The following is a 26,049-nucleotide window of genomic DNA, read 5'->3' on the forward strand; positions in this document are numbered from 1 at the left end:
TTAATTCAATTGAAATATATTTTATTCAGATTTAAGACAAAAAAAGTTACATTAAAGTCAGAATAAAACAAAATTAAACAGTTACAATGCAAATTTAAAAAATACTTATAATTAGTAACATATAATTAATGATAGGAATAATTATTAACCACAGCTATAATAATAATAATAATAATAATAATAATAATATTAGTAATTAAAAAAATAATTATTATAAATATTCAAAAGTTGAAAAAATGTTGGAAGCATTAAATGATTCATCTTGATTCTGATGTGAGTGCGGATGCTGGTTCGGCGTATTATCAGAATAATTTTGCCAGTACACATTTCCTCGTGCAGCTGGCCAATTAACTGGAGGTAAGTCATTTGGTGATTGAGTACAGTAAACTGGAATCGTATTAACACTGGATGATATTGGAGAGTAATTTGGAGCAGCAGTTCCAAGTGGTTGAGAAAAATAACTCTGATGTTCAATTCTGGCTGGTACTGAAGAGTAGCTCAAAGTCGTAGTTGGAGGTGGCTGAGGACGGTAACCTGGATTTTCACTACTTGGTGGCTGTGTCGAATAGTTCGAAGGAGTAGTTGGAGGTGGCTGAGGACGGTAAACTGGAGTTTCACTGCTTGGTGGTTGTGTCGAATAGCTCGAAGGAGTAGTTGGAGGTGGCTGAGGACGGTAACCTGGAGATTCAATTCTCGATGGCGATGGAGAGTTAACCTGATGATCATGTAACGGCGACTGTGTAGAATAATCTGACGACTTAGATGCAGGTGATTGAGCAAAGAAATCTTTAGCTCTAGGTAGCTCCGAAGAAATAGTTTCATCAAATGGAGTTGAAGTGTGATTTGGCTGGAAGAATTCCAATTTCTTGGGTCGTTTAGATAATTTATTAGAATTATTCGATGTAGTCATTGATCGTTTTGTAGAAGATCTCGAAGTTGAAGGACTCGCTCCTTTATATTTTAACTTCCGGTTACAGCAAACGTTATTTATATGTTTGGAAAACATTTTTGATGTGATAGGAATGGCCAACTTTATTTTAATTAAATCTAAAATTATAAATTTATTAATATGAAATCATCATAATCTTACGTCATAAATTTAATTTTACGATATCTACCTTTAATCGCGTCGCTTAGACGCCAATAGACTCCAAGAGATCCTTTACAACCTTTAGCTGAATAAAATTGTAGATTATTTCCATATAATTCGACTAAGATCTCCGTAATAATTTTTTTCCAATCTTTTTTTTCTCCGTGGCGGCGCAGAATAGATTCAAATCTTTCTTTACGTATATAATAATTTGAGCCTTCGAAAATTTCGACCTGTAAATAATAGAAGAAATGCGTTGGTACACTGATAGAAGGATTTGTTTATAGTTAAAAATATTTGTTAATATTTAACAAATCATTCATTAGAGACCACTTGTTAGTCCTTAATAAATATTTCGTAGTATTTATAAAGATTTATTAATATTTAATAAAGGAATATCAGATTTATTAAATACAAATAAATCATTTTAAATACTAAGAAATATTTGTTTAATACTAAAAAGTAGTCTCTAATAAATTATTTGTTAACTATTAACAAATATTTTTTTAAACAAATGAATCTTTCTATCAGTGTATTAAAAGTAATTACTGGAAAAAATATTAAATAGTTAAGGTCAATATTACCTTATTTGGACTAGCTGTATTAATGCACTTAATGACCTGTAAATATCATTGATAAATTATTAAACATAGTTATGTAATAACGATCTATAAATCGATAGCAAAATATTTTCAAATTACTTACAAATGACTTTTATTCATACCTGATTTGTCTGAAGTTCATTTGTTGATGTATTTTGTCTTTGGTGAATACCTTCAAAATAGCACATTATACGTCTCATACCATCCATGAATTCATGAGACACTAAAATTAAAAAAAAAAAATATTTGCTTGCAATAATTTAATATAAAATTATCTATAAACATAATCATTACGATAACATTAATAACTATGATTATAATAATAATAAAGCAAGAAACTATAATAGTAAAAAAAATTCAATTATTAATATCAAAATAAATAAACTATAGCAATTAAGCTTTAAGCAATTAAACTTTGTTTTTCTACAAAAATTATTGTTTTTCAACAAAAATTATTTCTTTTTCATCAAAAATTTTTTTTTCACCAAAAATCGTTTTTTGATTAACAAAAATGATTTTTTTTCAACAAAAATTATATTGTTTTTAATAAAATCTTTTAAGCTTCAATAGATTTACTGAAAGTTTACATACATATAGGTGGACTTTCCAATTCATTAGCAATTGTATCGTTTTCTTTATCTTCCTTATCATCTTCACTACTTGATTCCCCATCAGATGATCTGGTACAATTTTGGAGAGGATCAACCGCATCTGAAGTTAATTCAGATGGACTTTGAATTTTTAAGCTATTAAAAATCGAAGCTTTTTTTAGAAGGGATTCACTACGGTTTTGTTTTTGGCTAACTGCACTCTTATTTATTGTTTTTTTATTTTGTAATTCCTTTTTCTTGTCCAATACATCTTTAGTGTATGATTTTTGTATTTTTGGATCAATAATACAACCGACATCATCAACTGCTAATTTTTCTAAATCAGATCTCTTACCTTTTATTAAAAAGAATATTTTTGTTTAATTAATCACCTGTTTTTATACATAAAAATAATTTCAATAATATTTACAACCCATTTTCAAAACTCTCGCTGAATGCTTCATAGTTACATTAGTTGTTTTATCCGTCCATTCGAGTGAGGTTAGAGCTCCTTCGTGTCGATCACGCGCAGGAATTTTCGAGGTAGCTATTACATCAGACTTTTTGTCCAAAATCCAATATATCAGAGCAAATCTCATGATTTAAATCTTTATCAAATGTATCAAATGAAAATAAAATTAAATGAAGAGCTGTAGAGAACAAAATCGACGCTTAGTATATTGTAGATGTTATGCGTAGTATATTGTAGACGTTATACGCACAATGTCGACACAATTATGATGCTCTTACACTATTGGTCATCTGAGAGAGCAATGCTCAACGCTATTGGTCAATTTTTAATAAGACCGCATGATTGGGTACCATCTTCTTTACCGATTGCAGACATAAGAAAACTCAGCTTAATATATTCACTAGCTTATCGACTATTTATGTCAGCTTTATAAACACAACTTTATAAAGTTTACAACTTTAAAAAAAAAAAAACATTTTAACTAATACAACTTATTACTAATTTAAATAAAAGAATTCGATAAAAAAATTTGTTATTATTAATAAATAAAATATAAAATGTTATATCATAGTATTGGAGATTTATCTCCAGATTTTGGAGCGCTTGAGATTAGATAACCTAAAACAAAGATAGAGTGCAGCCTTGGTGAATGAAATAATTTTATTAATTTTTTCTAAAAAACAACAATTTTGGTAAGTACGGCCTGTTATAATCTTAATTGTTATTAATAATATTTATAATGCTATTATTGATAAAATGAAAATGAGAAATTTTTCAGACACTTGTTTTGTCAACAATAGTCAATGACACAAATAGCAATATTATAAATTTTCAATATGAGAAAACAACTTAGAGAACAAAGTCAAGAAGCAAGATATAAGTACATGAAATCTGTCGAAAAGAGTGATGAAAATAAGCACGAAAAACTGTAAGTTATTTTATTTATTAATTGCATGTCATTTTCGTAGGTGTAAAAAAACAAACATTTGGAGTCCTATTGGCATGTTGTTTGACATAATTTTTCCTTAAATTTTTAGTTACGAGTCGGAACAAACCAAAACTGCTGAAGACTTTCTGCAGATCACAAATCCTGAATTAGATAATGATACATCAAATATAAATAATTCGTCAGACCATCCGAATCCATCGAATTCCAGCGAGAGTTCATCATCAGAAAATTCGACCTTTGATGATAGCAGTAATGAAATTACTCCAAATAATTCATCTAATAATGCCGATTCTTCGATCTCTGCAAAAAGTGAAGATTCAAGGATTTTGGACAATATTGGAGACAATCCTAATATTAGTAATAATGATGGTGCAGAAAATATAAATGATGCGGATCGTTTGTTGATACCACTTTATAGAGGATCAGTTATGAATGTTGAACAAAGTAATTTGATGATTTTATCATTGCTACTGAAACACAACATGACACAGTCATGTATTTCTGATGTCATGGAAGTCGTAAAATTCCACTGTCCCTCTGAAGGCTTACAGAAAAATAATTTACATATTTTTAATAAATATGTGTCCAAAGCTGAACCACTCAAACATTACTATTGCGTTAACTGTCTTAATAATTTAATGACTGAAGATGAAAAGTGCAGTTGTGGTCATAAGGAGGTTGCATATTTCTTGCAATTATCTATTTTTGATCAGCTACAAGAACTATTTCGCCGACCGGGTTTTTTCGATCAGCTTCAACATCATTTTCATCGGCAGAAAACAAGTAATACTTCTGTTGAAGATATTTACGATGGTACTTTATATAAAAAATACTGGAGAAATGGATTTTTCGCGAGTCCATGCAACACTTCACTTACCTGGTACATTGATGGAGTATCACCATTCAAATCTTCCAAATATAGCCTAACTCCTTTTTATATAAGAATAAATGAATTACCTTATCACAAAAGAATCTTAAAAGAAAATACAATCTTAGCTGGACTGTGGTTTGGATTGGTAAAGCCAGACTATAATCTATATATAGATAAATTTTATTTGGAATTCCAAAGTTTGTATGAAGGAAAACAGCTTTATATACACGATCTTAATGCATTGAGGACTGTTAAAGCTGTTTTACTGACTGGTATGGCTGATCTTCCAGTGAAAGCTGCAGTGTTAAACATGATGTTATTTAACGGCGAGTATGGTTGTGTTGACTGTGAAAACCCCGGTGAAACTTTGAAGCTCAATACAGGTGGGCATACTCACATTTATAAATATCAACCGAATGCACCTCTACGTAGTTTAACAAGTGTCTTACATTATGCAGACAAAGCTGTTGCTTTGAAAAAAGTAATTAAAGGCGTTAAAGGACCTTGCGCTCTGTCTAAAGTCATGCCTAATTTTATTGTTGGTAATGCAATCGACTCGATGCATTGTATTTACGAAGGCAATGTAAAAAAATTAATGCATTTATGGTTTGATGCAGAATATAGTTCAAGTCCATTTTCACTCAGGCAAGTAATTGATGTAGTTAAAGACAAATTTAAAAATATCCAAGTTCCACGGTTCGTTCATCGATTCAATACTATTGATAATTTTGCCACTTGGAAAGCATCAGAATATAAAAATTGGTTCTTTTATTATTCGGTTCCTATTTTATCAGATATAATGACACCTGAGTATTTCAGTCACTATATGCTTTTAGCAACTTCTATTGTGATGCTAAACGCAAATGTAATAAGTCAAACGATGATAAATACCAGTAAAAAAAATTTACAATTGTTCGTCAAACTATTTCCAGATTTATATGATCTAAAATTCTGTTCAATAAATAATCATATACTATTACACGTCAGTGATAAAGTAAAATCATTGGGACCATTGTGGTCGCATTCATGCTTTTCATTGGAAAATCTAAATGGCTTAATGGTAAAAGATATGCATGGTACAACCAATGCAGATTCACAAATTGTTAATTCACATTGGCAAAATTTATTGTTACATTCTCGAGTACAGAGATTACCTGATGGTACAATGCGTGACTTTGCTAAAAGAAAAAAAAAAACAAGTAAAAATACAAGAAATCTTCGATAAATTCAGTACAGTTGGTACTTACTCAAAATTTAACTTGGATAAAGACAATGTTGTAACAAGAAGTTTAAATAACGGGAACATTCAAGGTGTTTATGGTTTAGAATATTTTCGATTATTATTAAATGGTATATTGTTTATATCAAAAAATTATAAAGAAACATTAAAAAATAATTCTTCTTATGTAGCATTTAAATACTTGAATGAAAAACGTTTTGGTCTTCTTCATTCTTTTATAAAAATTATTGATAAAATATGCAATTGTCAAAAAATTAGTAATTGTAAGTGCCTTGGCCATCATTTTGCAATAATAACTCTGCTGCAAGTAGAATCTTTCAAAGAGCCTGTCAGACTTCTCCAACTATCACACTTATATGAATTCATTGTAACTGAAAATGTATTTGCGATTCCTGTCGAAAATTTACTATCGGTATGTTTTTATATTAATACAGGTAATAAAACATTTATTGCAGAATTGGTTAATCAATATGAAAATGAATGATATTGTAAACAAGAGCTTGTACAAATTCTTCAGGAACAGAATAAAAAAAAATCATTGCAATAAAAAATTTTTTAATAGTAATTTTGATTTAATCAGAAATAATTTTTTAAAAATTTGCTGTAATTAAAATTGAGTTTTAATTTTAGATTAGTTTAATTAATAAATAAGTATAAAAACCCCATTCGATTTGACTTAATTTTTAAGTTAAAATTAAGTCAAATATAGAACTAGATTTCGAATCGATAACCAGTTGTTTTTTTAAGACAAAATAAGTCAAATTTAAGGCAATGAAATAATTTAAGCCAAAAAAAGTTAAATTAAAGGAAACTAAACAATTTAAGTCAAAAAAAAGTCTAATTTAAGGCAAAAAAGTTAAAAAAAGTTAAGATTAAGTCAATATTAAGTTAAAAAAAGTTTAAACAGTTAAAATGTGGAATACAGTTGTCGGTATATCGACGACTTCAAAGGAAATTAAGTTAAATCAAGTCAAATTTAAGATTTTTTTTCGACCCGGGAAGATATCATTTCTCGCAACTGCAGTCGCTCCAACCTCGTAAAAATCAACCACGTAAAAATAGGTTGATCGGATCGAAAGTTATTGTAGTTTGAAAATTTCAAAAATTGTTTTGTATCTAACTTTCATCAGGCTTTTGAGCTCGAAAAGCTTAAATACAAAATCAGTGACATTTTTAACGTTTAGTTATGTATTTGTGGGAAATTGCAGGGATAGCCTTTAAGGTCAACCGTCTTTCAAAATTGAAAAAATAAAAAAAAAAATTCAAAAATTTTTGAAAAAAAAATTGTTTTTTAAGTTTTCTATAATTTCTAAAAAATTAAAAAATGAAGCAATTCACTTTTTTAATTTCAAGCCAATTGAAAAAAAATATATTTCTTATAGAAAAAAAAATTTTTTTAGAAATTTTTTAATTCTTTTTTTATTAATTTTTTTTATTTTGATAAAAATCAAGACCTTTTCAGAGCAAAATTCGTACTCCTTAAATTTTTTTAAAAATTCAATCAAGTAAAGCGCTTGATTTTCTGAATAAGCGCAAACAGGCCTTTTTTGGTTGCTTTTTCAAACCCATGTAATGATTAAAAATGAATTTTTTTCTAAAAATTAATAGCCAATCCTTGTAGAGAATTTATTCAAATTTTCGAAACTAACCTTGATTTTTTTGTACGATCATTGGTTGCTGAGATATTGGCAATCAAAGACAAAATGATCTTTCTCCATTCAAACACCGATATCTTAGCGAAAAATGCTCGGATCGAGATGTTTAAGAAACCAAATTAAAGCTGAATAAGCAAATTATCCGGTCCATTTAAAGATTAAGTCAAAAAATTTTTTTCCAAGTCCGTAGATTTAAAAACAAACCAAAAATATTTCGAAATTTTTTTCTTGCTCTCAATTTTTATGAGAAGTGTAGAAAACTTATTATTTCAAAAGTTTTAGTATTTTGACCAACCTTTTATGACCAAAGTTGCAACAAAAAAACTTTAATTCTACGATTTTATTTTTTAGCAAATGTTAATGTTGATACTCCAGAGATAGATCAATTGACAGATTGCGAAATTGAACCTCAAATAGATGACATCGTTGGAGACATCGGGAATAATAACAACGAAAGCTCAGCAAATAACAATGTCGACAGATTGAATAAAAAGAGACCCGATGATACACCCAATGCCGGTGGAAATGCGGAATGCCCTCCAAAAAAATCACGTCTGCGGAAATCATGGAGTTTTCAAGGACCGCCATTGAAAATATCGTCGTCGTTTTGGTCAGAGTTTTTAATAGGTAATAACAAAATGAAAGATGGATGGACGAACGCATTAAATAAAATTTTTGAACAAGAAAATTCATATAAGTACTGTATTTTAAGTTTCGGCAATCATCACATATATGGTTGCAAAAACGGTGAGATTACATTTTCAAGAAAAGCGCTTTATAAAAATAGTTTATGTACTGAGTACAAATTTACATTTAAAGGGAAACCACTGACGCAGGATTTTACAGAAATTAATGTATATCACGAGACCAAAATAAAACATAAGGAACATGAAAACCATAGGCGCCATATCAATGGACAGGAACGTGATGAGTTAAAAACTAAAGTAGAAGGTAAATCAGGACTTCGTTGTCAGGAAGAAATACTTGGTTCTGCAGATCCAGAAAAATTGAAGGAAATTTTAATCACGTTCCAAGCCTAGATACAATTCATCAAATACAATCAGAAGCTCGGAAGGAAAAATTTTTGAATAAAGATACCATTGAGTGTATTTATCGGCTTATAGAAGAATACAATTCAAAATGGAAATCAAAAAAGTTAAATTATGGATTTATTCAAAAATTTGGTGAGGTAGATTTTGTTGTACACTTGTACACTGAAGAACAATTACGAGTATTATTAAAATCAAAACCGGAATTTACTTTCTGCGACATTGGAACCGCATAGAATACCACTGATTGATAAAATCGAAACTGACTTCAGCTTAGCGCTGTTGCAATCCTGTTGCAAAGCGCTAAATGAATGTAACTTAACAACTTACATGAATAAAGCTTACAAGAATACTGAAAAACTATCGAGAATGACAATCATTCACATTTGCTCATCACATATGTTGAATACTGCTCGAAGACATTTCAAGTCATTAAAAATACAAAAAGATGAAATGGATATTGCTATGCAAGCAGTATCGAATCTCATCCACTGTACAACAGTTGAAGCTGCCGAACACGTGTTCGAAGCAATGATTAAAATATTTATAGGTAAAGTTGATGATAAAGAACGGGAAGAGATCATTGCGGAAAAGTTTAATTTTCAAAGTATAAATATTGACAAGACATTACTATCAGAAGAAGAAAAAGAAGCAATAACAGAAATGCCTTGGTCAAATTCAAATTACCTAAATTCATTTCATCACAGACATTTTAAAATAATTTACACAAAAACAATTCAAAAATATAATTTAAATGATTACTGTTACGTTCCTAAAATTAGGTATAAATTCATTTAGAGTTTTAAATAATTAAATATCAGGTTTTGACACGGTGGGTAGTCGATCGACCCCCGGTGTGTCGTCACAGATGAACTTACTATCTTATTATGATCATTACTGATTTACCATTATGGGCCCCATAAGTCTGCCCATACAACCCCCTGTGTTTCTAACCATTTCGCTTCGAAAGGCGGGAAAATGTCGTGCTCCGTCCTCCTGAAGAGCTCCTCTGAATAATACCCGTACCTGGGATCGTTGATGGGAATAACGCCCCCCCGGAGGGTGAACCTCTGGAACCTCGATTGGGACCAGCTTCCAAGCCCTGGTGATGTCTGTCCAATAGGCGGGACGGTTGTTGTTGGTGAAGATGGACTGACCCGGTGGATCTCGGCTCGTGGGTGATTTAGGCGAGTCTTCCTCAGCGGTTCGAACTACCCTTATTCGAGGTTCGATTAGTATCTCGTCGTCTGTTACTCGCACTACTGGTCTCACGGTTTGTACTACCTCCGTTCGCGGTTCGACTGGAGTTTCGGCGCCGATTGTCGGCAACGATAGGTAGAATGGCTGGGCCAAGCGACGACGACCCTCTTGCACCGAGCGACCCGATCTTCGTGACCGTTTTCCGTGAGGCATTTACGTATAGGAAATTGGTGCTGGCCGAACGCTGGCTAGCGCTCTTGCCGAAGATTTGGGACCTGGGGATACGCTGATTAAGCGCTCACCCAGAAGGAGGGTTGGGTTGGCGAAACGCTGGCTAGCGGTTTAGCCGAAAGGTATTCTTATATGGGTTGGAACTGCTATAAAGCGCTCCGCCCCATAATAAGTATATTTGGAAAATAGATTTGGTGTAATTGGTTTATTGGATCTGGGTAGGTTCAAGTCTGAGGATGGAGCTCTCTGCACTCGAGAGTCTCTAGCTCTACTGACTTGCTCCTGGCTAGAATAAATGTTTATAAATCTTATTGTCAGCCATGTTGGTAGCTCAGATTGCTCCTGAGAGAGTCGACGAGGCCCGGGTCCCATGCTGACGCATGATGTTTTGGTTATCCGCGGCCACGGCAACTCTCTGCCGACGCCTTATCACAAGCGATTTCCGTTACCACGCTGTTAGTATAACCACCAGCGAAGCAACTGATATCGCTTGGTATGCGTTCCGAGAATCATCTTAAATTAAAGTAAACGCTTTTAAATGAAAAATAAATCTTGAGAAAAAAAAAATAGAAATCGAAATTAGGCGAAAATTCGTGGAACGTAACAACATACTTAAAAAAAATAGAAAAAATGAAACGAACGTTTTGAAAAAAAATAATGGAGCCGTTGAGGATTCGAAGGATCGAAGAAATTGCCGAAAATCAGACAGCGAGAGTGACAATGACATTTGTCAGATATGTCATTTTCCTCATCAGATGAGGAAAATAATGAAAATGAAGAAATTAAGGGCACTCCGGAAAAAACTGAACAAGACCTAAATCCACAGCGACAAAAATTTTACTGCCCTGAAATTATTTATTATATTTTAATGACGTGGCTGCCGTATTTTCCACTGTGGTCTGCGAGTATTATTAAAAAATTCGAAATTCTTCGAGATTCGAATTCCAGCATCGAAAACTGGCACAAGATAATAAAGGCTTCATTCAATAATAGAAAGAATGTAGAAATTACGGAATTTATCCAAGAACAAGAAACGGCTCTACCTGGTAGACTGGTGAAGAGAAAAATCAACATTTTGACCGAACGTCAAAAAACCGGCAGAAGTACTAAAGAAAGAACTGTAAATGAAAACAAACAGCTGAAGCTACCAAAAATTAAGAAAAAAAATAAATTGAAGCTTGGAGAAATTCAGGACGATCCTTTCGCAGAGGAATCGTGGAAAAGAGGTCCTGAAAATGGAAAAAAAAGACAAAACAGTTTTTTTAAGATTTCAAAAGAAATAAATACAGAAAGTAATGAAGATGCCGGAAAAATGCATCTCACGGCTGAGGAAATAAACCATGCCAACGAAATGAAACACAATTTTTTGAAATTGGATGTTAGTGACGAGGTAGATTCACGGAAAGAATTACATATAAATAATTATTTCATTTCTGAAGAAGAATTAAATAGTTTGAAAATTCCGTCTCCTAACATAAGTCGACATTTTTAAATTTTGGTTGCTTCCCGTGTTAATGGATAATAACCACTGGGTTTTATTTTTTATAGACCATGTAAATAAAGTTGTAGTATTCATTAATTCCAATTCACAATGGCGGAGAAATGAACAGTCGTTACGTCTTTCGAGATACAAAAAACACCATGTAATTGAAAAAATTTTAGAATTCGCTGACGTTTATGGTTTTAATAATAAAAATAAATCTTCCATGACTTGGAAGATGTACGCTCCCCCAGATATCATCCAACAAAATGATGGCTACAATTGCGGGGTTGTTAAAGGAAAACCACAATACAGATTGTGATGATCTGAAATCGTTTTTTGATGAGGAAGAAGTAACAAAAGAGCATCTTGAAAAATTAAAAATTGTACAACAAAACAAATATAAAAATGACGAAGCAGAACAGATATTCATAACACAGCCACAGGGTTGGGATACAACGAATGCATACCTCGGAAAAGTGCTTTTAATGTAGATTCGTTTCTTTTTTTTTAGTAGATTTCATAGAAATCTAACTATTGCATTGGCCCTCATGACGGAACTTTTGAAAAATTTTGCTATATTTCGACTATACTTGTCGAGCTGAGTCGGAAAATGCATATGGTTCAAAAGTTTATATATGTATATATATATATATATATATATATATATATATATATATATATATATATATATATATATATATATATATATATATATATATATCAGATATAACGCGGCTTGTCACGACGATAGTGTCGCCAATTTACGTCGGATCTTTACCAAACTCAACATAATTATTCTACAGATAGATACCGAAGTCAAGTTCGTAGATGAGCTTAATCGGTCAAGTAATTTAGAAATGCCAGGATTTTGAAATTTTCAAAATCATAAAAATTTATATTTCTTCACTTTCTTGCTCGAATAACTCTTGAATGGAATAACTTGTCGAAATTCTGTTAATTGCATCTGAAAGCTCTTCAAATAAGCTTTAATTTGAGTACCATACTATATGTTTTATCTCAAAAGTAGGTCCTATTTCGCTATACCAAATATGAAATTTGCTGTTGCACTCGTTTTACGAAACGTCATCCAAAACTTTAGATTTTTACATTCATTTTCATGAAATCTACTTCCATTTCGGCTGCCGAATGGCCTTTTTAAATTTTATATTGATAACAATATTATTACAGGTCAAGTATAAAGTCGGTAATAACTGAAAAAAAAAAAAAATTAAAATTTACCGTATAGTATTAAAAAAAGAATAAAAAAAGAAAAGATGTATTTTAATAAGACTGTTAATTATTGAAAAATATACAAAAAAATTAAAGTTGAAATAAAAATAGACTTCTTTCAATCCCCTCTATAACTACCTAAATTGACGTATAATTTGCAAAAAGACGCAGATGGTGACTGTCGACTAAAAAACGAATATTAAGATTGTGTAAGAAAAAATTTGGAGTCCGGAAATTTTTCGACCAAAGATGAGGCAATTTTCCAAATCCTCTCCTTAACGTAGAAATTAGGATATGATTTAAGGAACGGTGCATAGGAATCCTCCCGAAAATGGTCGGAATTGCTTCCTAGAACCTTAAAACTTGGAGATCTGATGAAAACTCGATTTTCGAAAATCGGGTTGAAACCAATAACTTCCCAATTTTTGAAAATTTTCAATTTTCTTAGCGGGAAGTTAAAAAGGTTTTGCCTCCCACAAATTGCAACACCAATATTACGAATTTTAATTTAGCAGCGAAAATACAGAAAAAACGCGTGACAACGTGCGCACGCGTCGGCCCACTACGACGCTTCAACAAAAAAAATTATTTAAACTTATTAAATATGAATCTTTATCTTGAATATCTTAAATTATTTATTCTTCGTGCATTTCTCGAAGCAAAAATCAAATTTTCTCGACATTTCTCTTAAAACTAGTTTTTTTTTCAACGTAATTACAAGTACCCAAAGCTTAATATTTAACGATGATTTTAAACTCTTTCGACTCAGACCTTGGTGATTGCTACCTAAATTGGCGCCCAAAATTCGATTTAACCCAGCCTGCGTCACTTTGATCACAAAATAATTAATTTTTAATCCCAGTAGTTATTTTCAGGCTCTCGTCTCAATTCCTAACGATGGTGTCCCAATTATTGTACCGACAAAAAATTTCACAAATTCTTAAGCTAATTTTTGAGTGAAATTTTCACGGAAATATTTTTTTTTAGTATTTTGTTCTTGAAAGATTCAAAAAGTTGTCACGTTAAAATTTTGTCATCTTTTATAATTAGTATAATAATTTTTTCTACATTCAACTAATAAATAAAATAAAAAGTCCAAGAATCTAAAGTAATAAATTTTAGACTTTAAGACAGAGAAAAAGAAACATTTCGGTTAAAAACCAGAAATATTTTCGAGTTATTTTAAGAGAGGTCAGAGGCTGAGGTCACTCTATCGGCCTAGTCAGCCTCCTACACGATGATAATCCTGGCGTTCTGCCAACCGAGCTGTTTTCTACCCAACACCCACCCACGCAGAAATAAAACTCTAGAGTTTAACGGCGTTAAATCCAACTAAACATAACACAACATAAGATTCAAATGCGAGGCAGCTGAAGGTATAACCGATCAACTCAATAACCGCCCACTATTCTACTATTATATTATAACATTATCATCTTATTTCTTATTACGCCGAGGTTGAGAGTTAATAAGCTCGTTGGTATTCAATCGAGGTTTTTTCTCTCTAACGGTTAGAATGTTATTTAACATTTCAATTAAATATTTATACTTTCATTGAGGTTTTATAAATAAAATGAAATTTTCTATTTTGAATACCGCTGGTAACTATAATAATAACAACTGAACGGGTCAATCGTAAACCAAAGATTTATATATTTGCATTAGTTTTGTTGGAAAGGAGCCAGCTTGTACTGGTGAAGATTAAGAAAAACTAAAAGTCATGGTGCAGTGTGGGTGATGGTAAAACGTGTGATATATATTATTACGCATGAAAAGTGACCTGAACTAAAAACATTAACGCTACATATTATGTGACTGGATGACCTCTTTACATAAACTATAACTAAACTATTCCTAGTGTTTGCTAACTAGAAATATACTCGCTTGATTTTATAAACTGTTTTGCGTCAAAGTAAAATCGACGTCATATTATTATTTTTCTTTTATTATTCAATTTTTAAATGGCTTAAAAAAATTTTTATAAAAAAAATTATTGTAAAATTTTAATTTTCTAAAAAATTTTATGCTGCTAATAATAATAATAATAGATTCTGAATTAAATAAGCTTATCGGACCTCAAAATTTTATTTAAAATAAACTCCTACATGGCTTGAATGATTTGAAAATATTAAGCCGCGAAAAACTGCAGATTTGAAAAAAAAATTGAAAATCATAATTTTTTTTTTTAGTTTTATACTTCCTACATTGTTGAAACATCAAAAAGAAACCATTTGAGTTATATTTGTTCAAATAATAACAATATCAAAAACTATGTGACTGCCGAGAATAAAGACTTATAAAAAAAAATAACTTTAACTTAATGATTTTTCGATATTTTCAATCACAAAATATGTAAGATATTGTTTGGGTTCTTTTGAAATGAATTAAAAAAATAATACGGCTGTCACAGGATCAATTACCAATTAATTCATCGACTTTCGTCGAAAAAAATATAAAACCATGAAAAAGACGCAGATTTACGTTTAGAAATTTTTAGAAGTACCAAATTTAACTATCGAAATCTATTTTATAATAAACTAGAAATTTGAATAGCGCGCCTAAATTTTAACCAATAATGAATCGTGGCCCGTTTTTTGCGAATTTCGACCTTTGACTAACTTCAAAACTGTCATGTATTTTAATTTAGAGGATAACCGCGTCACAACATTTTCCTTATTTTTTTTGCTTCAAAAGATTATAAAATCCAAATTTCGTTGAACTAATTTCAGAACTTCACTTGAGATAAAATTTTCTGAATTTTATTTAAAAAATTATTTTATCCTTTTACCAACTGAATATAAAGAATTGGCGGAAATTAAATTACTAAGACGAACAAATAAAAAAAATGGTTAATACACAGAATCAACTAAATTTGTAAAATGACACAATCTTAATTACTAAATACAAATTAAAATACTAAAAGCCAAATAAGAAATATGTCAAAATTTTATTGTAATTTTTCCTTGAAAGGCTTATGAGAGAGTGACTCAGTTATTAATTAGTATTATTGTTTATCACTAGGCATTAGGCCTATCTCATTTTCTCTACCCTATGGACAGACAACCATATGTCTCTATAGGGATTATATGTAGATATGTGAACAACTGTATGTGTATTTTTGAGATATGAATAATTAAATAAATAAATAAAATAAATTAATAAGAAACTAACTTTTCCCAAAAATTTAAAAATTCGTTCAACTAATATAAATTATTTTAAACTATTATTATTCAGAGTAAAAATAAATTGAGAATAATAAGTTGACAACTCAACTACTAAATTACTCCTAAAATATCCTTACATTTATTTTTGAACTTATACGGGGTTAATTCTAATTAGACGAACGGATATACAAAAAAATTCTTCCTCAGACTTTTCCATCCACTTTTGTTTCAAATATATTCATTAAAAATTTTTCAAAAATTTCAGTTCTACTTAAAAAAATTTTTTTCAATTACAAATTTTAAAATAAAAAAATAACTCTTGTAAAATTTAAACTAAAAATAAAAATTGTACTAAAAAATGGCCTCAATAAAAAAAAACTAAAATCCAAAAAGTTTGCGTGCAGCAATAATGAATTCCCAAATAAAATAATTATATTTAAATTTAAAATCAGTGTTATCAGAGACTGGGAGTGGAATGAGCCTGAGGCTCGGTTGACTTCTAAACCAGAGAGCTTCATTTCACCGTACCCAGGAACAGAACTCTCGATGCAGATTAAAGATCAATGACTACTCCCATAATTTATTCGATGGGAATGTGGCATATTAATTTACGGATACTACCAGGAGACTAAAACTTATTTTTATTTAAAATTGTAATGACTCCCTTTTATATTGCGTATATATGTTAATGTTAATTAAAACCCCCTGCTATTTTATTCCAACGTGAAATAGTTTCATTCAAGATTCAACAAACCAAATAAAATAAAACAATGAAATCCATTCACTTCGGTCACTGTGGGATCCTTTTTTTTTTAGCTTTTTATTTTTTTAAGGGTACCAACTTCCAGCAAAAAATAAAAATAAAACGCGGATAAGCCATTTAAATACTAAAGCTCCCATGCGTGTATAAGAGTCACATGCGAGTAGCCAGATCGTTAATGAAGGAATCGAATGAGACTTAGCAATTAAGACGGATACAAAGACGATCACGTCAAAGTCTTTGCTGGGACCAATTTGAATCAGTTGAAGAAAAGAGAGAAGAGATGGTACTTCCTTTTAAATTTATTTATTCTTTCTATTCTCATGCAGGTTGTATTCTCAATACACGAGCAGCAACTAGAGGACTCAGAACTCAGGACTCTGGACTATAAAGAGGATCAACAACTTACTAAGTAATTACAATAATTAATGTTTATTTTCGCAATCTCCTAGGACGGTCTATAAATATATACAATACACACGTACGTGTTTATCGTATTCATTCGACTTAATTTGGACTGGACATACTCACTGGTGGTCTTACACGCTAGACACTTGTCATTATACTCGTCATTAAAATATATTTATTAAACAACATTTTATTTCACCGGCTACCAGCTTCTAACTACCGACTACCGACTACCAGATACCTGATCAGAATCATATACATATTATACCAATTGATTTGTTATTTCTCTGCTCATTTCACTCGGAATAACATTCTACGTGCAATTTACTTTTTAATGAGTTTATTTACGTTGATTATACGAATTAATCCTTACTGGGGAGGTATTTTCATTTTTTTAATGATTATTACTAAATTACACTTGTTTCGACGAATCTAATTTTGGGTTGTATCTTTAATTTTTTTTTTTTTTTTTTTTTTTTTTTTAAAGGAAATTTCAGAGGCGTGGTTTTTATTTTTGATGAGTAAATTAGTGCTGATAAATTTTTTATTTAATTATATTCATACTCGGAAAAAAATTTACCTGAATCAAGTAAATAATTCTAAAGAACTTTATCTTTTTGATTTGAGTAGAAAAATTATTAAATGTTTTTTAATTCAAGATAATGAAACTCTTTAAAATTCGTTTTTAGCTTCAAGAATTTTTCTCTTGATTCAATATCATTTTTTTTTCCAGTGTAGTTTTTAAAAAAGGCCATTCAACAGCCGAAATGGAATTAGATTTCATTAATTAGAATTAACTTTTAATTTGCTGTCATTTCTGACACAATTGATTAAGGAAGATAATGAAGGGTGTGAATTGAAGCTTATTTAATAAGCTTCAAGATGCAATTTACGAAAAAAAACGAAGTTATCGCATTCAAAAGCTATTTCAAGAAAAACAAAAAAAAGTTGAATTTTTTCGCGATTTTTGAAATTTTTAAACTGCTCTTATTTGTGATCTACTTTATTGAGGGAAACAAATTAGCATGAAAATTGAAGGTTATTAAATAAGCTTCAACATGCAATTTACAAAAATATGAAAAGTTATTGCATTCAAAAGTTATTGCAAGGAAAACCAAAAAAAGTTGAATTTTCCAAAATTTTTTGAAATTTTGAATCAGCTTGTATTTCTAAAATAACCGACCGATTCAGCTCATCCTCGAACTTAACCTCGGTAATTATCCGTAGAATATGGACGGTAAATTTAATAAAGATCTGTTAAAAATTGAGAGAGTTAGAGTAGAGACATATACATACATATATAAACTTTTGAAGCATATACATTTTCTGACAGATTGACGAGCTGAATAAGAATATACAAAAATTTTTTTTAAATTCTGATATGAGGACCAATGCAATAGTTAGATTTCTATGAAATCTACTAAAAATTCCACCTGAAGTTTAAAAAAAAAAAAAAAAGAAAAAAAATTTAATCTTCGGTGTATTTATATTTGATACAATGAGTTTTTTTTTTATTTAAATTTATAGTCAGTGAAAAGATTTTAATTTGAATTTGCGTCTTTTAAATATTTAATGTGTTTTTTCAAAATAGTTAATTTATTATAATAAGTTTTCCGATCATAGTTCTGCGATAGATGAAATCTTTTTAATTATTTATTTTATTTTGTTCATGTCAATGTTCGTACATGTTAAATGTTAATCCACATAATTAAAAAAATAAGGAAAAATTTGTCTCTAGTGAATTTATACAAAAAAAAAATTTTTTTACAAAGATAATTCAACGCTATTTAACTTTGTAACAGTAGATGGGGCTTTTAGCTATGAAAAGATGGGCGCAACGAGTAAAGCGGGTGCACTGACGCATGAGTTAAATTTTATCTCTGGTGTATTTATGCAATAAAATGGGTTTTTTGGTTAAATTTAGTATCATTAGAAAGGTCTTGACCTGAATTAGAACCTTTTGAAAATTTTACTACTTTCCTAAGATAGTTAATTTATTGTAATACATTTTCGGAGTTGTCAAAAATAGATGAAAATTTTAAGCCAAATAAAATTGTTTTATTTCCATGTCAATTTTCTAGCACTTATTAATTATTACATATTCGTTAAATAAATCTACCTACTCATATCGGGCTTAGCCGAGTGGCGCTTTTTGTTTAAATATTCCTTTTTATCCGCAACTTTAATCGCGTTTTATAATAACGCAGGTCAATAAATAAAACAAAAATTTTTTTTTCTGGTAACTTATCACCATGACAATCATTCAAACTAATTGGGGTTATTTTTGACGATGAGATATCTTGATTTATAAATTGTCTTCAGTCTTGTTCAATACCCGTTCATTGAAAATTTATCTGATCACAACTCATTCTCTATTCCAGGTTTTAATATGCCGGAAAAAAATATTCTGAATGACGCTCCGATGATTGATTGAATGTAATCAGATAAAGTGGTTCATATTTATGTTCATTTTTTTTTTTTTTTTTTAATATATAATTTAAAGTACTAAGACCCTTATGGAAATGGATGCTATAATCTTAAGAGCAATCAAAGTGTCGATCCATCATTTAATTAACAAGTCGTATATAGCTTGATGGAGGGCCTTTTAAAGAAAAATATTTTTACTTTAAACAATTGTTTTTAGCCGTTTTATTCGATGGATTTATACATCTGGTACTATCACTTGAGCAAAATAAAACGACAGATGTTTAGCGTAAACTCAACGGGAAATGTAACAGAATCATGAGGTCAAGTTTCTCATCATAAAGCCAACTGTTGTTAAGTTCTATTGCGATAAACTTATAGTTCTGCTGTAAAGTTACAATTATTTATTTCTTTTTAGGAATTATGATTTTTTAAATTCTGAGTGAATTCTTCAAATATAAAATAGAAAAAAAAAATGTTTGAAAAATTCAAAAGAGCTTATGATGCTTATTTAATTTTTAATAATTAACATATTAAATTGCTAATTGGTAGAGTAATTATAATAGTATATAAATTTTAGAAAATTGAAAAATTAATATTAATTTAAGTAGATGTTTGATGGTATGCAAATTTTTAATCACAATGTACATAATTAGGGTACTTTTGAAGGAAACTTGGAAAATAATATTGCTATAATAGGATCAATCATCAATCATTTAATGGATATGTATCACGGATCAAACTTGTAGAACCAACAAATTATTCAAAACTCCTCCAAAAATTTTACATAAAAAATTGACTGCCGAAAAAAAATATATCAAACAGTTCAGAGGCATAAATTCACCTCAAAACCTTTTTGATGATACCAAATTTAACTACAAAAATTCCTGTTAGAACAAAAATCCAGTCAAAAAATTTTTTTATTCTCTTAATTATTTAAATAATAAATTGGCTATCGCCAAAAAAATATAAAACCGAGAAAAGAGATAAATTCAGGCTACGACCTTTCTAATCCTTAATATAAAATTGAGATGAAATGTATGTGGCATCAATTTATTCGTCATGTGATTGGTCGAATATATCATAAGCATTAAAATATATGCAAACTCTATAATTAGGCGCGCAAATCCAAATTCTAGTCCACTCTTATAATTTAGATGAAAAATATGAAAATATATCATGTAAGCAAACTATTCGTAACGTGATTGGTCAAATATATCAAAACATAAAAATATATGCAAACCCTAAATTCATGTGCGCGCTTGCGCGCGCAAATTCAAATTCTAGTGGTACCAAATTTAAGTATAGAAACTAGGGTGTGTCAAAAGGTAATTTCCATGATGGACCTCTTAAAATTGGAATTGAGTTCCGCTTTTGACAGGAGTTGGGTTGGTCATTTCCTGACATATTTTGAGCGTAAAAGGATTTATTTGATTTTCAGAGAATTTTTTAACAGAAGCTTTGTTTGGGCATTTCCGCTGAAATTTCAAAATTTGGCCGGAAGTATCCAAACAAAGCTCCTGTAAAAAATTCTCTGAAAATCAAATAAATCCTTTTACGCTCCAAATATGTCAAGAAATTCCCAACCCAACTCCTGTCAAAAGCGGAACTGAAAATTCTAATTTTAAGAGGTCCATCACGAAAGTTACATTTTGACAAACACCAATAGAAATTCTTTGCCGATTGTTTTCGGCACAATCTGGCAAAATGAAATATATTATAATAAAATTTCCTTTAAATTCCAACATGAGCGGCTTCAACAGCTTGATTGATAAATAAATCTGCCTAAAAAAAAAAAAAAAAATAATAATAATAATAATAATAATAATAATAATAATAATAATAATTGAATTTTACTTTTGGAAAAAAAACGAGAAACTAAATGAATTCATCTGTGGAATAATTGCCATCCATTAAAAAATAATTCAGAATTTAATTATTAAACAATCGGTTTAGGTCGAGACTAAAAATAAAGAAAAAAAGTATAATGACGTAAAAAGCGGCAGAACAAGTAAAGCTATTTTCTTAAACACGTCTTAAATTCCAGCTAATAATTGAGCATCAGTTGAACGGTTGGGCGGGGAAACTGGAATTATGCAAATCTACGAACATGAAACACACACTCGGTGGATCAGGATCGTGTCCCGAGGGCGCGACGCGCGTCCAAGACCGAGAATCAAGTATAAACTCACTATAAAACAGTCTCTGTTATGTTATGTATAGTATACCTGGACCGAGAGCTCGAGTACTGACCAAGATCCGATCCGAGACCCGTCCAAGACCAAAGACCGAGTAAAGCGTGATCACGAACACGGAAAAATATTAAAACCGAAAAATATTAAATATACTATTGTATTGTTTTTTAGTTGACGTTTAACTTTAAAGTTAAAACTTTTAATATTTTCCTTTGTTTTAGATTTTTAAAAATCGACCCAGAGAGTTACTCAACCTCTTCACCTTTACGTTTTATTTTTACGTCCGCTTTTTTTCTACGTCATCGCGAATATATTTATACTTTTCTTACTTGCATTGCTGTTGTTATTATTATCGAATTAAATATCATAATTAATTACAATGTTTACCTGGACTGTAAAATACCAATTATAATTACTATTCATATTTATATTTACTTTTTTATCGAGAGTTAATAAACACCTTATAGAAGATATTTCAATAATTATTCATTTTTTTGCTAGTAGAAAATAATTTTTTTTTATAATTAGTAATAATTATACTGATAGAAGAATTTATTAACTGTTAATAGATTGATTTGGTCACAATTTGTTCATTTATTAAATGTAAATTAATTTTTTTCAACTATAAATTAATGTATTTTTTTGGTTTTAAGGAAAATACATTTATTGATAGTTGACATATATTTATCAGGAGTTAATTAATTTTTTTAATGACTGTGTTTTGTTGAGAATAATATGTAAAGATCATTTAAAAACAAATAATGCCATAAGTTTCATGATAAAGATACGATACACTTATTACTTTCACCGTTAAAAAATTCTGTTACTTATTGCAACAATTTTTTTATTATTAATTTTATTTTTAATATTCTAATAAAATTATCTGTGGAATTTTTCGAGTTATAAAAAGTGCCAAAGTATAATTTTTATACTTTTCGTTCAAGGGTTTAAACAATGTTTATCAACAATTAATAAATATTTATCAACAATTAACAAAGCTTATTGAATATTAACAAATTCTTCTATCAGAACATATCCAGTTAAATATCCTAGTTTAAGAATTCTAATTGCGAGAACAGTAGCCACCTAGCGGAGATTTCGGAAGTAATTTTTTGATTAAATTAATTTTCCTCTAAATTAAAATACACGAAAGTCTTGAAGTTAGTTAAAAATCGAAACTCGCAAAAAACGGGCCACGATTGATTATTGGTTAAAATTAAAGCGCGCGCTATTCAAATTTCTATTATTTTATATTAATGCAAACCATGTCATATAGCCGAGAAACAAACCGTTCTATACTTTATCGTTCGCTGTTTTTTTTTTTTTTTTGCAAATATAAGTCTGAGATTTCTCTGAACTTCGACTTCATTGAACGCATCTTGGGAGCAAATAGTCCTCAAGATCTGGTAGTAACTTTTGCATTTCTCAAAACGATTTTTAAAAAAGCACTAAGCCAGTATTTTGGTTAATTCTAATTGCTTTTTTTTTTTTTAATTTTGTTTAATTGTATCTTATTTAATGCATTTAATAAATTATTAAATTATTAAGTTTATTTTTTAACACACCGATGAAATAATTAATTAACTGTTAATTAATTTTATTTAATAAATAATTTATCAATTTTTAATAAATATTTATTAACAAGTAATAAAATTTATTACACATAAACAAATCAGTGTGCTAAAAAATTAGTGAAAAAATGAAAAAACAAAAATAAATTGAGCTAACGACCTAACACTCTCGTCTACCCATAGCAAAATTCCTGGCGACTAACCTTACAAGCAGAAACAAAACCCAATAAAAGGTTAATAAAAATAAAAAGGTAAAAAATGTAATAAGCAATGTAGACATTATTATACCAGGCATGATCGTGATTGAGCATACACGATAGCGTTATCGCGTTTTCATTGGAGAGTGCGTTAGTTACCTCGGCGTCCAGAGCCCAATGATATAAAACTCTAACAGCACATGGTGCAGAGGTCACTGATAAAAGACCGCGATAATAATGTAACACTATACCTACACCTATAAACATTAAATATACAGATATATAAATACCAACGTCTAAATAAATACATACCGAGTCAAAACTCAATCCTCTACTCTATATAGAGGATAGGATAGAGGCAGGTGAACTTAAATGTAATCCAAGGAAGATAACTCTCTATCTTATCTTTTTTAGTACCACCTCAATATCACCAGCTATTCCAGCCTAACTCGCTCTGTGTACTGATATCTTTGCACACATGTCTTCTGTTTATGTGTGTGCTGTCTGCTGCATAACAACCTCCGGACGACATGTATACATTCATACGTAGTTACTGTACTGCAGGACAACCAACAATTTTTATGTTACTAAAAATTACTATTACTATTACTTCTTACTTCTTACCTGGACTCCAAGCTCTGGCATTCATTCCACTATCATTTAATTCAGCATGAGCTCAGGCTTCAATGCCCCTTAGCTGATTATTTATCTTCGCTCCTGTCGATATTTTTCAGTCATCACACTCTTCTTTTATTTCATTGAATTTGATCCGATGCAAGCTGTTGATTAAAATTCATCCGATTATCATTTGTATTCATGTTCTTAGTTTTTATATATATATATATATATATATATATATATATATATATATATATATATATATATATATATATATATATATATATATATATATATATATATATATTTAGTTACGTAGAAGATGATTTTGGTTTTTTAATAAATTATTTTTACAATATTGAAATTATTTGACGTCTGATATTTTTTTTAATAAATTAAAAGAAAATTTACTGACACTGAAATTGGCAAAAATTTCACGAAATTTTTTATTTAGTTAACAAATAAATTATTAATAAAAAATCAATTTAAAAATATTATACTTATCGTTTTTCATAATTTATGCATATAAAGATTTTCTCTAATTTTTTAAACGTTAAAGTTTATTTTTTATATAATTCTAAAAAATAATCATTTGTCCCTTATCTTAAGAATCATGAAAATTTAATGACAATAAAGTTAGCCGGCATCTTCAAAATTTTAGAATTTTTTTTAATGAAAAAATTATTTAAAAAAAAATAAATTGACATAATTTCACATGTAGAAAATTTTAAAAATTTTACGTGCAAATTTGTAAAAATATTTTTTTGTTCTAATTTAATTAATAAAAAAAATCTAATAATATTAAAGTTAGCCGTTTTTTTTTTTTTTTTTATTTATTAAATTAGACCTGAAAAATATTCTTAAAAATTGCTCTCATAGTTTTTCATGTTTTTTACAAATGCATTTTTTTTTTCTTTTTTTTCCATTATTTTTGTAACAACTTTTTTAATAAAAAAAAAATTCTAAAAACTTTTCGATGTCAGCTAGTTAAATTTTTATAAGTTTAATAAAATACTTATTGTAAAAATTTCTTTAAAAAAATAATTTTTAATTTCTTTTGATAAAATTCCAAAAAATGTCAAATGTTAATTCTTACGTAAAAAAATAATGAAAATTAAGTTAGCCAATATTTAAAAATTATTATAATTTTTTTTTTATTAAAAAAATGGTTAAAAAAATTTTTTTTAAATTTCACTTGTTAAAAACTTGAGAAACTATTAGTGCAATTTTTAAAAAATATTTTTTTAGTTGTAATTTAATTAAAAAACAAAAATAAAAAATTTTAGACGTCTGCTAACTTCAGTGTCATAAAAAATAATTTAATAATAAAAAAATCTTCACTTACGATTTTCATGATCATATTTTGCGGTAATTTTTTTTATTTAAAACAAAAATATGCATATTTGTTAGTATTATTAGCGACATAATAATTTAAAGTGGGTGTTGGAGATGTGTCACTTGATTTCTAAATTTATCTGGCGTAAGCGGATCCACGTGCGTGAGCTGGATTTTAGTCGACACGGGAAATAAAAAAATAAAATACTATCACCAGTTTTAAACATTCTTGACCTTGGTTTTTAATTATTAGTTACTAATTATTAAAAATAAAATAGAATATTAAAATTACCGAGACAGTTGTTGACACAGAGAGAGAGAGAGAGAGAGAGAGAGAGAGAGAGAGAGAGAGAGAGAGAGAGAGAGAGAGAGAGAGAGAGAGAGAGAGAGAGAGAGAGAGAGAGATTGAAGCTGAAAAACAAAACACTACACAAATCACTTAACTAGAAACCACAATTCGAGATTAGGAACGCTACTTTTTGACAGTCACAAACGCGAACTTATTACACTGCTGATTAAATATATATTCGGGACGAATTCAATTAATTACTGACTCTAACTACTAATTAGCAAACGGGAGTTGACACGACCGAAATTTGATAGCAACTGACCGCAAGGAACTATTAACTAATAAGCCAAAAGCGCGGCAACGGCGTAATCACGTCTGGCGGGTGTAAAGTGATTCATGAAATGCGTATTTACAATAAAGCGACTG

The 26,049-nt window shown here is 29.5% G+C and overlaps 2 protein-coding genes across 8 annotated transcripts; both read right to left on the reverse strand.

Moving 5' to 3' along the window:
- LOC141533707 (uncharacterized) lies at positions 1–25,494 on the reverse strand. Of its 7 annotated transcripts, none has more exons than XM_074252726.1 (9): positions 25,345–25,493; positions 24,006–24,160; positions 23,694–23,939; positions 3,005–3,110; positions 2,284–2,932; positions 1,815–1,915; positions 1,675–1,710; positions 1,119–1,323; positions 1–1,047 (listed from the first exon to the last, which is right to left on the reverse strand). In XM_074252726.1, the coding sequence occupies exons 6-9, from the start codon at positions 1,899–1,901 to the stop codon at positions 212–214; spliced, it is 1,164 nt and encodes a 387-aa protein (XP_074108827.1). In that variant the 5' UTR covers positions 1,902–1,915; positions 2,284–2,932; positions 3,005–3,110; positions 23,694–23,939; positions 24,006–24,160; positions 25,345–25,493; the 3' UTR covers positions 1–211. The 7 variants fall into 7 exon arrangements, with proteins under 7 accessions (XP_074108827.1, XP_074108829.1, XP_074108831.1 ...); XM_074252728.1 differs by lacking the exon at positions 3,005–3,110 and adding an exon at positions 23,541–23,638 and having other exon boundaries at positions 2,284–2,403; XM_074252730.1 differs by lacking the exons at positions 2,284–2,932; positions 3,005–3,110 and adding an exon at positions 23,541–23,638 and having other exon boundaries at positions 25,345–25,494.
- On the reverse strand, positions 5,675–9,931 carry LOC141533709 (uncharacterized). The gene is made up of 2 exons (XM_074252734.1): positions 5,822–9,931; positions 5,675–5,752 (listed from the first exon to the last, which is right to left on the reverse strand). Exon 1 carries the CDS (start codon positions 9,929–9,931, stop codon positions 9,413–9,415), a length of 519 nt encoding a protein of 172 aa, XP_074108835.1. The 3' UTR covers positions 5,675–5,752; positions 5,822–9,412.
- Positions 25,495–26,049: the final 555 nt, after the last annotated feature.

This window comes from Cotesia typhae, unplaced genomic scaffold (assembly GCF_013202065.1).
Source record: "Cotesia typhae breed Kobodo isofemale line unplaced genomic scaffold, CoteBio_Ctyphae scaffold_121, whole genome shotgun sequence".
Lineage (NCBI taxonomy): Eukaryota > Metazoa > Arthropoda > Insecta > Hymenoptera > Braconidae > Cotesia > Cotesia typhae.

Bases quoted from the DNA above. Each gene is read 5' to 3' on its own strand.
- LOC141533709 (XM_074252734.1), bottom strand. From the start codon at position 9,931: ATGCCTCACGGAAAACGGTCACGAAGATCGGGTCGCTCGGTGCAAGAG.
- LOC141533707 (XM_074252725.1), bottom strand. The intron at 1,916-2,283 runs GTATGTAAACTT...TTTTAATTTTAG, and splicing joins ATTGGAAAGTCCACCTATAT to TGTCTCATGAATTCATGGAT. The intron at 1,324-1,674 runs GTAATATTGACC...TATTATTTACAG, and splicing joins ATACAGCTAGTCCAAATAAG to GTCGAAATTTTCGAAGGCTC.